Genomic DNA, 19,165 nt, shown 5'->3' with positions numbered 1-19,165 from the left:
CACTGTGATTGTTCAATCTCTTTGCCGTGTCAGGCAAGGGTCTATTTCAGTGTGAATCATCCAGGCACAGCTTCAATGGAGAGGCTGTTAATCCAAGCCTTGGCTTTTGTTTAGATTGTTAGGGCAGTGATTGAATATGATCCAGCTAAAATTAGTCCTGATGAAAGCAACCGAGTAACTTATTTGTGGAAAACTTGATAGTTTTTCAGAGGAGATGGTCACAAGCAACTGTTATCTGGATTTGTGGACTTGGTGCGCAGCTGTAGCATCTGTTTGTTGTTATAGGATTGGTCAGCTCTTCGTTCTGGTGCAAAGGTCATGTACACATTAGTGTTTACTCCAGCTCCAGTGTGTGCCCACCACCAGTTTTTGAAGCCGAGTGCACATGCCGTTAGACACCATCCATATGCATTCTGTAGTTTCTTGAGAAATTCTTCTGTTTGATGCATTTCCCCTTAAACCAGGATCCACTGGATATACAAACACCCGCTGCAGTTAAGCTGAGGGTATACATGTTCGAGACAGTGCCTGGACATATGCAGATAACAGCACAGCACAGATAACAGCAGACAAGAGCTTCTTTGAATAGGAGGTCCCAGGGAGCCAGCCAGCAATAAATCACACTGAGTATGTGAAGTTAACTCTTTATTAGAAGATGCAGGGCCTATTCTGGGGAGCCAAGCCTATTGAGCACAGCAACTCTTCTCGGTAGGTCTTGCTCCTATGGGGCAGTTGCACTTTGAGACCCCCCAACCACCCCCCCCAAAAAAATGAAGACACAGTGACATGGGATTTTAGTTTAAGTTACTGGGCAAAATTTAGACCACAACTTTATTGAATACAGAATGTGAGTGGTATTGGCTTAGGCATTGGAATCATCCAAACTATATCAGACTCCCACCCGCATTGCGGTGAATCTGATAAAAGGGTGAAGCACCGCCAGAGGGAGCCCCGCCGATGCGAGCCAACTCAAGCTCACCCCTGGGGTCCTGGTCTGGCCCTAGCCCCTACCGTGTGGTTTGGACAAGACCCAGGCCAACCCCTGATTCCTTTAATGAAATACCCTTGAGCTTGGAGGGGCCGGTGATGGCCGCATCTCCCCTCCTCACACATTGCCTCACACATTGCCTAACCGCCCAACCTTACAAAGCTGTGACGATTGATACGCGGTAGGTGAAACCAAATGGCTCTGCCAATCTGCCAGATGGAAAAAAATCCTACCAGGCCCCCATTAAAAAACAGGCGACCAACAACATCCATAGCAGGGCCAACACACCAGATAAAGGGGGTGGGCAGGTGATCTGCTGTGTGAAGGCAAAGAGGTCCAGGAAACATTGCACAGGGATTAAATAATGTTTCGCAGCCAGCCCCAAGTCACGTCATTGGCTTTAGGGACCAAGTGACTGCAAAACCACCAACCAGAGTGGAACAGGGCATAGCCCTGGCCACACCAGGAGGTGGGAGATGCCTGGGGGCCCGAGCGCAACGCGTACCCTCCTTGAAGAGGATTTGTGGAGGCTGAAAATCCCCACCTTCTCACAGCAGCCCAAATCTCTTCTTTGTTACTATGTTATGTATCTTTGGTTTTATATATATATCATAATCTGTCCTATGAAGCATGCGGCTGGGCTGAATGGCCTTGTGACCATGTCAGCACATGGAGGGGTTCATTTCAATCTCCCCCATCTAAGTGAGGAAGTATAGAAGGCGTGAGGGGGAGAGTGGAAAGTGGGGCGTTTTTTCTCTTTCCATCCATTGTTCTGTGCTCCATTTTTCTCCCCTGATGGAAGGAAGGAAAAGAGGAAAGTGGTAGATATTTTCTGAAAAGGGCAGAGAGGAGCACTGCATCCTTCAGAGAGCTCATTTTCTAATTTAAACTGTGAAGCTATTTATAATCTCCCCAAGGAAGGAAGGCGAGAACTGCCCCTAAAAATCGATAGAGAAATCCAAGATTTTAAATGTAGCTGGGAAGGACCACCAGCGCAACAACCTCATTGCCCTTCAAAAAGTAGTCAGAAAGAGAAAAGCTCCAGCTCTTTGTAACTCAGTTCTTAATTGAGCACAATTCTAAACACGCCTATTCAGATGTAAGTCCTACTGAGTTCAGAGGAGCTTCAACCCAGGTAAGTGGTGTTAGGGCAAAAGCCCTAGTTCTCTTGGTCTTGCGTCTGTTAGTGATCACAAAATGACATATTGTTGACCTCTGAGGCCACGGCTACACATTAAAATGCACTGGAGTTGCCAATTATAGCCAGATTTTTACTTGCCTGGTCTGCACCACGTTGGGATCTAACACTGGACAATTCCCACAGCTGTTTTGGGTTCTTCCCAACCAATTGGCGGAAATGCTATTCCAACGGCAAGGGTTGAATTGGAATGTGGACTGGCTTTTCAACTGCATAACCAAATAAAAGTTGCAGTCTGTCCCAGCCCACAAATGTGTATTTGGTTTGACTGTTCCTGCCATGCTTGCAACCATGACGTTCAACTGCCTCACAGCAACCGGCTACTCAGAAAGGCAGCCCCAACAAGCGGAAAGCCTTCAAACCACAGGAGATCAGTCAGAATCATGCAGATACTGGTTTTTACAGCCGATTTTAGACATACTGATTTAAGTGCTAACTTACTAGGGTAAGTGAGGAGGGTGAGCTTCGGAAGTGGGGAGAATTCTGCACTGATAGAGGGTCTCCACTGCTATTTTCCACAGAAATGGCAACACTAAAGGCAGAGCTAGCATACTGGTCCACATACCAACCATTGAATGTTTACTTATCCCCTCACCAGAAGGCCTGAAGAAGGCTTATTTCTTTCCAGAATCAGAGCGATCACTGGACATCGTCCAAAAATTAGATTAGATTACCGTCCGACGTTTTAAAACCCGAGGCTTTCCTTTATTCCTCTCACAATTTAACTATGAAAAAAAACAGGCTACAAGGGAGTACTCAAATTGCCCTGAGTACATTGTTGTTGTTGTTGTTGAATGGCAGTATATTAAGTTATCATAATAAGTAAGTAAGTTAGTAAGTAAGCAAGTAGGGATGATGATAGCAACAAGAGACAACAAGCAGTATTATTTCCAGAGCAAACAAGCTAAGCTAATGATCACTTTGCAAAACTCTCGACCAAAACATAATTATGTTTCGCAATATGAGCGGAATAGCTGTTAGTCACATAGCTTGTTTGTGGTGCATCAGGGCACGCACACAAACACACACATTTAAAAGAAAATCCTCTGCCTGTTATGACTGAATTAATTGCATGACATGACTGAGACCTTAGCTGGCTGACTGATTTATCGTCAGCTGCAGCCGTCTCTAGGCTTTGATGCCACGACCACTGGTGATTCCTGCTCTCTGACTTGTACCCTTGCACCACCTAGATGATGTAGCTATATATGCACAACAGTTGTCTTTTAAAGTAGGCGAGCATAGGCTTCTAAGGGCAGATTCATATACTACCCCAAATGCTGTTTCCTTATGGTTGCATACAATATCAACATACAATATGATGAAACATTATATTTATATTATTAGGTTTTCAAAAATCCAGATCTTATCATGTGATTTTTAAAGCACCTGTGAATGTAACAACAACAACAACTTATTTATACCCCACCCATCTGACTGGGTTGCCTCATCCACTCTGGGTGCATATACAAAAAAATAATAAAGTATCAATCATTAAAAACGTTCCTATAAAAGGGAAAGGACCCCTGGAAAGTTAAATCCAGTCAAAGGTGACTATGGGGTGTGGTGTTCATCTCACTTTCAGGCCAAGTAAGACAGTGTTCATGCACAGACAGCTTTCTGGGTCATGCGGCCAGCAGGACTAAACCACTTTTGACAACGGAACACCATTTACCTTCCTGCTGGAGTGGTACCTATTTATCTACTTGCACTGGTGTGCTTTCAAACTGATTGGTTGGCAGGAGCTCGGACAGAGCAATGGGAGCTCACCCCATCACAGGGATTCGAAGAGGCTCAGTGATTTAGACCACAGTGCCACCCACTGCCTTTCACCTGTTTAAAATTTACCTTTTTTACCCACCCACCCCTTATACAGGGCTGCTTTCAGATGTCTTCTAAAAGTCAGGAAGTTGTTTATTTCCTTGACATCTGATGGGAAGGTATTCCACAGGGTGGGCGCAACTACTGAGAAGGCCCTCTGCCTGGTACCCTATAACCTCACTTTTCAAAATGAGGGAACCACCAGAAGGCCCTTGGAGGTGGATCTTAGTGTCTGGGCTGGATGATGGAGATGGAGACGCTCCCTCAGGTCTACAGGGCCAAGGCCGTTTAGAGCTTTAAAGGTCAGCACCAACACTTTGAATTGTGCTCGGAAACATACTAGGAGCCAATGTAGGTCTTTCAGGACAGGTGTTATATGTCTAGCTGCCATGTTCTGGATTAGTTGTAGTTTCCGAGGCACCTTCAAAGGTAGCCCCACATAGAGTGTGTTGCAGCAGTCCAAGCGGGAGATAACCAGGGCATGTACCATTCTGGCTAGACAGTGTGCAGTCAGGTAGGGTCTCAGGGAGTGTACCAGGTGGAGCTAGTAGACAGCCACCCTGGACCCAGAATTAACCTGAGCCTCCGGAGACAGCTGTGAGCCCCAAATAACTCTCAGGCTGTGCATATGGGAGGAGCTGATGATATAGGAAAATTCACTATCCTGATTTGGGGTTCTGGTGCCAACTTTCCACATGATCTCCACACTTTATGCATTACTTGAGAAGCATAAGGCACAGCCATAGGAGAGCAGCATCCTTGACACTCAAGTTATCAATTAAAATTGAAAAACCATCGCCATGGAACCTTAAGGTATATATGCAGATCTAGATGCCTATATTATAGCACAAGACCAGTGGAAGGATCCTGACTGCTGACACCATTTCATAATGCAAACTTGCACTGGCAGAGCAAGAACAATGCCGTGCTATAAACTTTTATCTGTATTTAGAAACACTGATCGTTTTGAAGCTATAGAATAGAATCTGGCCAGGATGTCATTAAAGAACAGAACTGTACCCAAGGTACTATTTTTATTTCAGAGTGCTTGCTATGCACCATGGAAAAGGGAGAGTAGAAATCAAAGCTTGAAGTCTGGTATCCTCCTACATTTATTTTCCTCATTCTTTTCACTTCACGTATATTCCTGTTCCAAACCAAAGGATGTATTTCTGATGGCCTGCCCTGCTTGCTTTAGGAGGAAATGAGAAGCATCAATAGGACTCTGTCTTTTACTCCTGCCCAAGACTGTTCTGAAACTGCAGTGTAGCTGACTGCCTGGCTGATGATTCATGGGAAAAGAATACAATTCCTCTTTACTTTTCTGCAGTTTTGCCAACACAACACAACAATGGTAACGCTAGGGAAAGGGGGTCATTTACTATGACTGTCAAGAGGAGTTGATGGAAGATGCCCTATTTATAGAAGCACAGTAACAAACACAGCTTACATTCTGCAAACATAGACATGCCCCCACTTCTCTGTGGGTGTAGACTCCTTCCTTCAATCTGAAGCTTGTTAAAATGCTCACAGCATTAAAATTGTTAAATATACTGTTTGCCCTGTTTTCAGAATTGCATCCTAGAATCACAGAATCATAGAGTTGGAAGGGACCCTGAGGGAGAACCATATACAGTCTTATCTCGAAAGTCAAACAGAATCCATTCCGGAAGTCCGTTTGACTTCCAAAATGTCCAGGAACCAAGGCGTGGCTTCCGATTGGCTGTAGGAAGCTCCTGCAGCCAATCGGAAGCCACGGAAGCCATGACAGATGTTTGGCTTCAGAAAAACGTTCACAAACTGGAACAATCACTTCAGGGTTTGGAGCGTTCGGGAGCCAAAACGTCTCGCAAGACGTTTGACTGAATGCCCCTTGAGTTTGTTGGAGGAAGATTGCAATTGCATGAAGTGCAATTTTGTGCACATCTTATTCTACCTGTCTCCAACAAATGCCCTGTTTAAGACAGTGTTGTAGTTCAGACATTAATTATGATATCCTACCCAGAGTCGGTCATGACTGAACCTAATGGTCAGGGGTCCCTTTACCTTTACCTTAAGGGCCAGTCGTGTCCGACTCTAGGGTTGTGTGCCCATCTCACTTAAGAGGCCGGGGCCAGCGTTGTCCGGAGACACTTCCAGGTCACGTGGCCAGCGTGACGAAGCTGCTCTGGCGAGCCGGCACCAGAACAGCACACGGAAACGCCGTTTACCTTCCCGCTATGAAGCGGTACCTATTTATCTACTTGCACTTAGGGGTGCTTTCGAACTGCTAGGTGGGCAGGAGCTGGGACCAAGAGACGGGAGCTCACTCCACCGCAGGGATTCGAACCGCCTACCATGCGATCGGCAAGCCCTAAGCGCTGAGGTTTTACCCACAGCGCCACCCACGTCCCTACCTTTACCTTAAGCAGGGCTTAAATCACAGTTTTCTCAGTTTGCATAACACCAGAAACTATGGTTTAACAAACCTTGCTACCCTTCTCAAAGCTTTGTGTGTGAAAGACAGCTCTCAAATTTACAGAATGATTACCCAGAGTTCCCAACTAATATGTGGGAATGAAGCATCAGTCCCAAATGTTGTCTTACATGTAGATTTACTACACTTGTATAGCACCTTTCTTCCAAGGAGCAAAAGGCAGCATACTGTACATAGAAATATAGAACGGTAGAGTTGGAAGGGACCAAAGGGTCATCTAGTCCAACCGCCTGCAATGCAGGAATCTTAGCTAAAGCATCCATGGCAGATGGACAACCAACCTCTGCTTAAAAGCCTCCAAGGAAGGAGAGTCCACAACCCCCAAGGGAGACCATTCCACTGTCAAACAGCTCTTATTGTCAGAATACCCTCCAGAGCAAGAGAAAAGAAGCTTGTTCCCTCTTCCATGTGACAGCCCTTCAGATACTGGAAGATGGCTATGATATCTCCCTCTCTATCTCCTCTTTTCCAGGCTAAACATGCCCAGCTCCTTCAAGTGCTCCTCATAAAGCTTGGTTTCCAGACCCTTGATCATCTTGGTTTTCATCTAAGTTTTCAGACTTTACACCAGGCTATTGCGGACAACCACTTTGATCCCAAATTGTTCTTCCACTAGCCCAATGGGAGAGGGGGGCTATTTCTCTCCCCCATCTCTCACCATACCTGTAAGTGTATCTGTGAAAGCAGCGGCAGAGAGGAGGAGATGGTGTGGAGAAGCTAGTTCACTAAAACATGACCTCCACACAATTCCAGTTTGCACAAGTTCCTGGAAGCAACTGCAGGGAAAGCTGTTGGCTTATGAACTGCTTACTGGTTTGTGCTGTTCAAACTCAAATCCGTCTATAAGATCAGGCTATTTGCTTCCCAGGTAGCCCAAATTGAAAAAAAGCCCCTACAGTAAGATATTCTTACGTACAGTAAGAATATCACAGTTCCTCTAAGAAATTCTGATGACTAACAGCATGATCCTAGCCATGTCAACTCAGAAGTAAGTCTGCTTAATTCCCTGGGGCTCTTGTTGTTGTTTAGTCGTTTAGTCATGTCCAACTCTTTGTGACCCCCATGGACCAGAGCACGCCAAGCACTCCTGTCTTCCACTGCCTCCCGCAGTTTGGTCAAACTCATGCTGGTAGCCTCGAGAACACTGTCCCACCATCTCGTCCTCTGTCGTCCCCTTCTCCTTGTGCCCTCCATCTTTCCCAACATCAGGGTCTTTTCCAGGGAGTCTTCTCCAGTGGCGTAGCGTGGGGGGTGCAGGGGGGGCCAGCCGCACCGGGCGCAACATATGGGGGTTAGGGTTAGGGGGCACAAATCCACGGGTTAGGGGGTGCAAATCCACGGGTTAGGGGGCGCAAATTACTTGCCTTGCCCCGGGTGCTGACACCCACGCTACGCCACTGATCTTCTCTTCTCATGAGGTGGCCAAAGTATTGGAGCCTCAGCTTCAGGATCTGTCCTTCCAGTGAGCACTCAGGGCTGATTTCCTTCAGAATGGATAGGCTTGATCTTCTTGCAGTCCATGGGACTCTCAAGAGTCTCCTCCAGCACCATAATGCAAAAGCATCAATTCTTCGGCGATCAGCCTTCTTTATGGTCCAGCTCCCACTTCCATACATCACTACTGGGAAAGTCATAGCTTTCATTACGGACCTTTGTTGGGCTTACTCCCAGGTAAATAGGATCAGGAGTGCAGCTTAGGGCAAAAAAAAACTATTGAAAGTGTTTCTTTGAGAACTAAAGACTGGGTGGGAGAGAGTTCAAATAGGCCTCAACATCCTGCATACATTTATTGATGTTCAGAGGCTGCTTCACCCTGGACCCATAGCAAATGAACCCACAGGACTCAAAAGAAGACCACAGTTGAAACCATTCTTAGGGTAACCTGTAAAAGCATATCTCATGTTTAGCGTGTGTGAGGGGGTGTTCTCCAAATCCTTAGTGTTAATAGGCTCGTATTTACTTTATCTTAAAATTTACCAGGGATTAATTCATTTTACTTAAGATATGCATGCTTCAGACTGCACAAATCTAAACTAATGGCTAACGGACTGAGCTGCAGCCTTGAAAGCCATACATGAATTCACTAGGTGGCCTTCGGCAAGCCACTCAGTCTAATCTATTGGCACCATATTGCATGTTACAATATGGTGTCAATAATACCAGTCTACTTACTGAATGATTGAGGCAATGTGTTTTATTGCAGAGAAACAGATTGTTAGGTCCAAGTCCCCCTCATTTCATACAATGTTTCAATTTTACCTGGTCCATGGAGACGGGAGAGCAGGAACAACATAAAAACTCATCACAGATGCACAGAATTTGGAGTGACATAGAATAGGACAAAAGAATAGCTTTCCAATGGCCCAACTTCTGTCAGTTTAATTTCCCAGCCAGCATACTGGGGGAAATAGTAAGGGGTGGATGGCAATTTCAGACCAGCTATAGTGTGCACCAATGTCATGGCTACACCTGTCAATGTGGGGATAAGGCAGGAATGCTGGTCTTGGCTAAACCTTGAGTTGACATTCCCAAGACCCCTTAATGGTGTCCTTAGTGAGCTCACCTCAACTTAGGTAAAGGTAAAAGGACCCCTGACCATTAGGTTCAGTCGTGGCCGACTCTAGGGTTGCGGCGCTCATCTCGCCTTATTGGCCGAGGGAGCCGGCGTACAGCTTCCGGGTCATGTGGCCAGCATGACTAAGCCACTTCTGGCGAACCAGAGCAGTGCATGGTAATGCCATTTACCTTCCCCCTGGAGCGGTACCTATTTATCTACTTGCACTTTGACGTGCTTTCGAACTGCTAGGTTGGCAGGAGCAGGGACCGAGCAACGGGAGCTCAACCTGTCATGGGGATCCGAACCGTCGACCTTCTGATCGGCAAGTCCTAGGCTCTGTGGTTTAACACACAGCGCCACCAGCGTCCCTTCACCTCAACTTACCTTCTGCTGAAGATCTTGCCCAGAGCCAACCAGAACAATTGTGACAAAAACGGAGAGCATTTTAAATGGATCAATGAACACTGCGGTGGGGGAAGGTGAAGCCCCTACTCTGCTGATCATATATCGAGTAAATTCAGCTGGCATAATCGATTTGTCTTTGGTCAAATGGCAAAATCCAGAATGACCAAGCTGACCAGTTGCACTGGAAATGTCCCCCAAGCTCTCTAGCACCCTCATCCTTGCTGAGGAACAGGATACACCCCACCCCACCCCCCAGTAAACAGAACCCCAGGGCTATCCATGCTTTGCAGGCTGAATTGATAAAGAACATTCAGATAATCTTAATTACTGCAATTGCTCCGCAGAGCGCAACAAGCAAATATCAGCGTATGTGTGTGAAACTGTCCACAATATCAATATTTGCTGGTAGCTATCTAAAAATACAAACCTAACTTTTGGAAAATCCAAAGATACAGCAACATAAACCAATGGCAGATCTGCTGAGGGTTGTTTTAAGGCCAACTGAATATGATTTCAATTAATATTGCAGGCTGTTGCAGACGGATTCATTTCCTTAGCAAGCAATTGTGTTATAGGGTGTGTTTTTCCCCCTTGTTGCTGTTTAGTCTCTTTCTTTTCCCCTATCTGGAAGGGTCATAACAGGGACAGAATAATTTGGTGTATAATCAGCTTCCAGATGCTGAAAGCAGCAATAATTGCTGTGGTTCAACTTGCCATTTTCTCCATCTTTTTGTGTCGGCTACAAAATGCAGGCTGCACCTGAATGTAATGTTCCTCTCTAAATAGTTCCGTTCTAAACAGCTCTCTTCTCCTTGTCAGTCACAGACCATGGCTTGCTCTCAAATGCGTTTGTTTCCCACAACCAGTCAGGCACTAGCATGGAGACTTGCTTCATATTCTATCAACTGCTTGTGTAATGTTAGAAAGCGAATCGGATCCCAGCGAATATCAAAGAACATGCTCACCGAAGAATACTTAAACACTGTGTTTCACACAGCAATTAACGCCACACCAAGACCCCATCTGCACTATACATTTAAAGTACTATGATACCACTTTAAACAGTCATAAAGGCAAAGGTAAAGGGACCCCTGACCATTAGGTCCAGTCGTGACCGACTCTGGGTTTGCGGTGCTCATCTCGCTTTATTGGTCGAGGGAGCCAGGGTACAGCTACCGGGTCATGTGGCCAGCATGACTAAGCCGCTTCTAGCGAAACCAGAGGAGTGCATGGAAACAGTGTTTACCTTCCCGCCAGAGCGGTACCTATTTATCTACTTGCACTTTGATGTGCTTTTGAACTGCTAGGTTGGCAAGAGCAGGGACCAAGTAACGGGAGCTCACCCCGTCGAGGGGATTTGAACCGCCGACCTTCTGATCGGCAAGTCCTAGGCTCTGTGGTTTAACACACAGCGCCACCCACGTCCCTAAAGCCGTTTAAAGTGGTATGATAATGCTTTAAATATATAGTGCAGATGGGTCAGGCTACTGTGCTATTGCTACTGTGGAAGAGCTTGTAACAGAACTAAGCACATATTTTCAATAAAATAAAATAAAATAAGTAGAAATGCAAGACAGTAACATTGAGAATGTTTATCAGGACTATCTGACTAATTAAGAAATGCAGTATAAATATTAGATCATCACTCCCCAAACTTCAGAGCATGGAAAGTCACCCCCCAAAAAATATAATTTGGCATGATTATTTGGCTTTTCTTATTGTATTATAATTTTGAATGTTTTAATGGATTCATTGGATTGTTAAATTGGAAAACTTAATAAATATTATTATTATTATTTTAAAAAGTAAAGAATGAAAGGCAAAACAGTATGGTGCAAAGTGTATACAGAAAGCAACAGCTAAGTCTTAGATTTTGCTTTTCGAGTTTCACATTTTGGATTCCGGATGTTTGCTAGGAAGAAGCTTCAAACCATCAAATTATAGATATAATGATCTTCCGAAATGCTTCCTGCCTGCTCCAGCCAAGGTTGTTTATAACATTTAGCTCCACTCCTACGCTGAGGGTGTATGACAAATAGCTTTCCCCTTTTCAAGGGTCTTAATGGGTGCTGTCCTATGTGTGCCTTCTCTGAACTGGATCTCTCTGGAACATAACAAGCATCATTTGCAAAACAGCGAGCCCTGCTTATTCTGTGATTAGAGGAATTTCCTTACATAAGCTGCAGGGCTGACATTTTCTTTCCTATTGCATCCAAACATATAAACACCCTCCTTCCCTAAACTTTTCCTACCACAAAATACATGCCTATAAAAAATGTAATTAAAACTTTTGAAACAGTGTAAGAACGGAATTACATTACTACTAGTAACATCACCACATACTACTTACCATGTAAAGATAAGACACAGCAACGTAGATATTAAAATCAGAACTTGGTTAAACATTGCAGACTGTGTGCGTTGGATGGCTCTGTGGAGATCATTCTAGATTAAAAGAAAAGAGATGCATAATGTTCAGAAATGCTTTTTACATTAAATATCAAATATGCCCCAACAAATCTAACTTTTGTCAGTATTTCATATGCAGATATACAATCTGGATTCCATGTTTTGAAGCACTGCAGTTCTGCAAAGGTTCACATTTTATTTATATATGAAATCTTATTTGCCTTTCTACTGAGGCATTCAAAATAGCTACAAAGAAATACAGCAAAAACAAGCATACCCTTTTTTAAAATAAAGCTCCCAATCAGTAGAACAATCACTCTAAAATACAAAACTGATATAATAAATTACAGTAAAACCAACCAGTCTAAATTAAAAGAAACCAATAATCAGATTAAAAGTCTTTTGAAATACCAATTTCGGCTCCAATTCTGTACACACTCACTGAACTCAACGGGAGTTACATCGGAGTATACACGTAAAGGATTATGTTTTTGGACTGGCAACCAACAAGAAAGTGTGCTAAGCATGGATTAGGAGCCAAATATAATTGGTATTTTCTCAAGAAACCATCAGCTCCAACAGTTTGGAGCCAGAAAAAAAATAACCAACGAGGCAAATGGATTAATGCTGGACCAAAATTTATATTATAAACATAGGCAAGGCACTTGTTTTCCTGAGAAGTGAATCTAAGTAAACCACAGGGAGGTAAAACAGAAGGCTGAAAATTCCAACAATAAAACTACTTCAGCATTTGAATGGAAATTCAAAAACCAATTAACCTGATGCATTTGGATTTAATCCAAATTACTCCCCTCCATTTTCAGTGGCACTCCACAGGCTGAAATTTAGGTGTTGCGGCTTAAGCAGACTACTGATCTAGGTTTGTGATTTGTACAGATAAAAGTACAGAGTTTTGTTGTCATTTTTCTTAAAGAAGTCCTTTGTTATACTTACAATCATATTCTCCAACGCATGTTTGGCAAGCCAGCAATTTAAAAACACTGGGATAAATAAGTTTCTTAATGCAGGGCAGAAAATCTGAAGGAGAATGCAGAAAGACATTAAATGTATTCAGCTAACTTTGCCAGTAAAACTGCACTGAATGCACAGAAACGGTAGTTTCATTTTAAAAGATCTAATTTCAAGCCTTATTGCAATGCCACAAGTAAGAATTTACCTCAGCAGAGATAACTTTCGAGATATTTGTTCTACTCTCTTTTCACCCTTGCCGGGGGGGGGGGGGGGAGGGGAGATGGAATCCTACTAAGCACATTTACCAGGAAGCTTTTGGGCCAAACTAGATGTTTGCACAAATGCTTTATAACCATTTGTGAACTGAGATCCAGGCAGCCCACATGGAAATGCTACTGTTTAAATAACTTATTTATACCATTTAAATAACTTCCGTTTATGCGAGTGGTTTTCAACCCTGGGGTGCCTTGAATGATGGTCAGGGTTGCCACAGGCAACACTGGCCTCTGTCCCTCTCTTAGGGTTGCCATATTTGAAAAAGTAAAAACCAGGACACCACAAAAATTATTTAGCTTTTTTTTTAATAGGAAACCCCTAAATTGCTGAGCTTTTTAAGACAAGCCCTCTTTCCTTCCCTCCTGCCTCTGTTGGCCTCTTGAGTCTTTGCTTCCCGAATGATTGCACGACTATTTGTTGCTACCAGCCCCCCAGGTAATGGTGCCCCTGGGGCTGGCCAGGGGGTGCTTCCCAGGCCTCTGTGGGGCAGTGTGAGGAGACACCTCTTTGGGGGGCAGGAAGGGCAGCTCAGAGACCAGGGGCACAGCAGCTGCTGTCCGGAGGACTCCCAAGGAGAAGGGAGAGGGGAGGAGGCTGAGGGAACACTCCACAAGGGAAAAGTGTTGGGAAAGGGGTGAGGGGTTGCCAGCTGTGTAGGCAAGGGGTGCCATAACTGGGCTCCTTAGCCCCACAGGGGTGCCGCAGAAAGAATGTCGTTGGTCAAGGGAGCAGTGGGCTCCAAAAGGTTGAAAACTTCTGCTTTATGCAATCAATCAGTTAAACTGATTTGAGAACATAGTAACGAAACTTCAATATACCTCATACCTCAGGTTATAAATGCTTCGGGTTGTGCGATTTCGAGTTGTGCACTGCGCCGAACCCAGAAGTTACCAGAATGGTTACTTCCGGGTTTTGGCGCATGCGCATGTGCAGAAGCACTGAATCGCGACCAACAGGTGCGCAAACGCGCGGGTTGCGGGTTGCAAACATGCCTCCCGCACGGATCACGTTCGCAACTCGGGCATCCACTGTATGGGTTTTTTTTAATAGATAGTAACAGATGTGAGAAATATAGGGTGGGATTCAATGTTGCACTATTATACAAACATTCCACCTGAAGAAGAATCTCATTTTGCCAGATGGAATGATACCCACCCCCTCTCCTCTCCCCTCCTGCTATTTCAGGTTTCTGCAGCCCCTTCCCCCAAACCAATTTAGGCAGGTGCAGAGGGAAAAGCATTGTTGTGCAAGCAGAAGTCCTTGCACGAAGCTTCTGCTGAGGTGAATCCTGCCCAAAATTTATAATTCCCCTTTGACTCTAGGTGCTGAACAATTCTTACATTTCAAAAAAGCAAAAGTAGGCTAAAAACTTACAAACCAAATTAACAATGTAATAAGCACAAGTTGCTGTGAGGTGGGGGAACCCAAATGTTTAATAATGAAGAAAGAAGAGGAAAATTATATCAGATTGAAAATAGCCTCAAAAATAAATTATTTCCCCCACTAATTAAAATTTGCTTCTACCAACTCAAATTAGGCCTACCAATTAATCAATCAAACTGTGAGTAGATTCAACTAATTGAAGCTTGTAGCTTTAAGGAAAATAATTACAGGATCGTGCATTCAGCCTGAATTCTAGAATTTGTATTGCTTTAAAATAACTTCGCACTTAACCCAGATTGTGTGTTAAATGGATGAGACTTACTGTAATTATGAAAGGGATAGCATTAATAATTTCCAACAGGAAAGGCATCCGCACAACTTGTTCCCATAGGTTTCCCTTGTAAAAATGAAGGCAAAAACAAAAACACAGCACTATCAACCGTTAATATTTTGCACAGTGGCAACGCGGGGTATGCAGTGACACACAGAGTGATGCACGCAGCGAGTGACATACTACAAAATTATGCAAATGCATCCCACATGGTGGGGGGGATTAACTGAAAAATTACCAGATTGTGTCTAATGCTAGGCAGGCTCATCAATATTTGAAATGAACCTCGTTTTAAAAAACAAATACAAAGCAACTCTCCTACTTTTTCTTTCATGCTACAAATTTAAACAAACAGAAATTAATTATCTTTATTTAGAAGCATATTAACAATTTCCAGCTGGCAAATCAGGAATGGGTAATTACTATTAGGAAGTTAGGAATGGAACTCTCTAAACAAAAACACTGGGGGCAATGGCTAAAGTTCCACAACACACAGGAGCTTTCTCTCAATGTTAAGGGACACCCCCAAGCATTCCGATTTTAAAAATCCACAAGGAGCTGGAGCCTTTGAAACAGCACTGCTTGTAAGAACCTTTAAACTATGGGCAGGCAAACTAAGGCCCGGGGGCTGGATCTGGCCCAATTGCCTCCTAAATCTGGCCTGCGGACGGTCCGGGAATCAGCATGTTTTTACATGAGTAGAATGTGTCCTTTTATTTAAAATGCATCTCTGGGTTATTTGTGGGGCATAGGAATTCGTTCACACACCCCAAATATAGTCCAGCCCCCCACAAGGTCTGAGGGACAGTGGACCGGCCCCCTGCTGAAAAAGTTTGCTGACCCCCGCTTTAAACGCAACTAATAAAACCTGTTTGCAAACCCATTTGTTTTAACGAACAGAAACAGAACTGTCCCATAGGAAAGTGGCTTACCGGTACTTTCACGGCCAGCCTAACACATTTTGTTGCCTGAAGCAAGAAACAAGATGGCACCTCACTCATTTTGTGTACATCTGATTGACTAGTGTAGGACCTGTGGCAGACACACATAACTCTGATCTCCAACAGATGCCAATAATTGGGAGGGGGCTCAGAAAGAAGGGGGGCTGCCCCTGCTTTCCCCTAGCATCTATCGTCAAGGGAAACTACCTCATTCTGTCTAATGGTATGGTTAGTGCTACACGATGCCCATCATCACCCCTGACCTGCAGATATGTTGGCTGAGGATAATGGGGGTTGGGATCCTAGGCCATCTGGAAAACCCCAGGTTCCTATAGATATGGAAGAATGTAGCCATAAATACTTACTTTATAGCTGAGATAGCTCAGGAGCGTTGTTTCCAATAGACTTATCAAAGCCACTGACACCTGGAGAAGTGAGACACACGTGAAATCTTGTGCAATAATACCTGAGGATTAGGCAAACTTTCAATAAGTGTACATCGGGTAAACCAAAACTAGCTGATTTGTGGGGAAAGTAGCTATCCTGCAAGCTTTCAATAAAGCCTTTGATCTCTTGAGCTGGACCTGTCAGGGCCGTCTTTAGCGGATGTAGTGCTGGGGTGCAAATATCTACCTAGCGCCCCCAAATTACCACGGACAGTGTTGGGATGGCCATAGCTGCGCACTGCCAGCCATCCGGGGGAAGCGCAATTCTCCCCCATGCCGCTGCGGGAAAGCAATCTCTGCAGAAGATTAGGAGTGAAGTTGCACCCTTCCCATGCCTCCTCGGGAGGAGAGCGATCCCCGTAGAGACTTGGGAGGGAAGCTGCATGGCTGCCAGCCTTATAGTTGGCGGGGCGCAGCTGGCAGGCATGTAGGCAAAGGGGAGGCCGCCGGCAAAGCTGCGCAGCTCCCCCACTTGCTGGGGCGCCCCTGAGAGGCCGGCGCCCTGGCGCGACGCACCACTAAGCCCTATGGGAAAAACATGACTACAAGAAACTATTCCTCGCATCATTAGTTTCAGGAGGCTTCAAAAAACCAGTATCTGTTGCTTAAGTCATTGACAGCTTTTCTAGAATTGCACTTAAAAAAAAAGTTGTAGCCAGTTCAAAACTTAAAAACATATCAGAAACAAGTTTAAGCCCTCACACTCAAGACTTGTGAAGGTTCTTTTCATCTTCTTAAAACACAATGTTTTTCAGATGAATTTGCCTCAGTCATCTCAAACTAACTTCAAAACAGCTAGAAAAAGAACTCAGTGGCCTAAAATAACAGCATGCACTCAATAAATACAGGATATTCTGTGGACTGGCATTTGTAGAAACATATCCCCACCGAGTCTGGAATCTTGAATAAGATTAGCATGAGAATTTCTAATTTTAAACAAATGTCCCTTACTAATGAAAACCCAACATCCTGAACAATTGCATAATCAGATTCAGCACAGAGATTAGGAGTTGTCAACGTATAAAAATAACAGCAGCATCCAAAAAATGTTCAGATGCCACCAAATCAGTGCTGGTTGAAGTGAATCATATGCTACCAGCACCCAGTGATTTGGCACTAAGAAATGTTTCATCTTCAGGACAGAGAATTCTAATCTCCTTGACTTTCAAATTTCATGGGTGGAAAATAGGCTCCAGTTCCACTGCTTTGTATGGCCAGAGCTCAGAGAGGCACGGTTATTGCTCTGCTGCCCAAGAAAAGGGCACCTATCTTCCGTGAACCTGGCATAGGCAGCTGCTAATAAAGGGAAGAAGGTGAAGAAGGAACAGTCCTAGGCTTAGGCAAGCACATCTCATGGGCATCCCAGGACTGTCCATGCATAAAGTTGGTCCATTTGTTAGGGGATCCTGACACAAGTAAGATACTCTTCCTTGTGTGGGAGAGCTCTAGCTATGTATCTAAGAATGCATGCAAAGGTAAGGGAAAGGGAAAGGATCCCTGGATGGTTAAGTCCAGTCAAAGGCGACTATGGGGTTGTACACTGAAAAGGATATACCAAGAGCTCTGGCCAAAAGTTTCAATACAAGGAATAATTCCTACTCGAGAGTTGAAAAGAAAAACGTGTATATTCTGCTAAGAATAACAGTTTTAAACTAATAGTAAATTTAAACACAACGTTTAAGTGCAGAAATAATGTAGTTTCAAATATGCAGTGATATAGTATAAAGGTACATAAAATACCAGTAAACAACAATTGTTTTATACAAGTCTCAATGGCAGTCAAAAAGAGTCCATATTATATAAAGTCAGAATAAAGAATCAAATAGGGCCAAAAAGAAGTATCCAGAGTATGGGGTTGTGGCGCTCATCTTGCTTTCAGGCAGAGGGAGCCGGTGTTTGTCCACAGACAGCTTTCCGGGTCATGTGGCCAGCAGGACTAAACCACTTCTGGCGCAACGGGACACCATGATGGAAACCAGATCACACGGAAACACCGTTTACCTTCCCGCCGCAGCGGTACCTATTTATCTACTTGCACTGGTGTGCTTTTGAACTGCTAGGTTGGCAGGAGCAGGGACCGAGCAACGGGAGCTCATCCCATTGCAGGGATTCAAACCGCCGATCTTCTGATTGGCAAGCTCAAGAGGCTCAGTGGTTTAGACCACAAAAGGGGTGTGGCTGCTTTGTGCATCACCACAAGGAGCAGGCTAGCTTATGCAACTTGGCAACACACCCCCATATATAATTTCAACATGGGTAGGATGGTGAAGAGGTCAACAGAACCCCAACCAGATTTTATGATGAATAAATATCCTACATTCATTAGACTTGAGCCAAATGTAAGGTTCCCTGCTCCGCACTCCTAGTCTCACAGATATCACTAGGACATGTTACTTCAGCTAATTGATTGTGCTGTGTTAAATTAATGGTGCATACCTAACTGTTAAAAATGGGTTCATCTTACTATTTAAAAGCTAAATAAAAGTAATGATAGACATCTGGACTGAACTGTTCAGCCTTAACTTGCTTGCAAAGACTCCCAGAAGTATATGGGTTATATGAACTGCTGTTGAGCAGGAAGATCTAAATCCCATATGTACGAAATGATGAGAAACAAGAGAATGAAAGACTAGAACAACAATAAACTTATACTAAATGGTGAAGGAAAACAATAAAAAACCTGCATTTTTCAGCCTTAGCAATCAAAAATTCCCAAACGTTTGGAAACAACAGGTAAACAAAATTCTGGTTTCAGGACACACATAAGCCTAAGTGATTAGGAAATAATTGCTTGTATCCAGGAATGACTAGCAATCTATTTTTAAAAATTACAAGGTAGAAGTAATTTTAATGGAAAATATTGCAAAGCAGCAACTCTGAAACATGCAAATTTAATAAACAAGAAAAGGCAGATCAGAAAAAGCTATTATTTTTGTTCTTAACTCCTGTCTAAAGTGATGTT

The 19,165-nt window shown here is 44.0% G+C and overlaps 1 protein-coding gene across 7 annotated transcripts in view; it reads right to left on the bottom strand.

The window, feature by feature from the left end:
* Window positions 1–19,165, bottom strand: part of KCNT2 (potassium sodium-activated channel subfamily T member 2) — a 222,263-nt gene that overhangs the window by 103,068 nt on the left and 100,030 nt on the right. For all 7 annotated transcript variants that reach the window (XM_083745330.1, XM_083745333.1, XM_083745332.1 and 4 more), the window contains 4 exons: window positions 16,123–16,182; window positions 14,808–14,882; window positions 12,809–12,892; window positions 11,796–11,890 (listed from right to left, as the gene is read on the bottom strand). In XM_083745330.1, the coding sequence (XP_083601456.1) occupies window positions 11,796–11,890; window positions 12,809–12,892; window positions 14,808–14,882; window positions 16,123–16,182 (314 nt within the window). The remainder of the gene's footprint in view (window positions 1–11,795; window positions 11,891–12,808; window positions 12,893–14,807; window positions 14,883–16,122; window positions 16,183–19,165) is intronic.

The sequence above is a fragment of the Podarcis gaigeae genome (assembly GCF_964106915.1).
Source record: "Podarcis gaigeae genome assembly, chromosome: 6".
Lineage (NCBI taxonomy): Eukaryota > Metazoa > Chordata > Lepidosauria > Squamata > Lacertidae > Podarcis > Podarcis gaigeae.
This window is presented reverse-complemented; position numbering and strand designations above follow the sequence as displayed.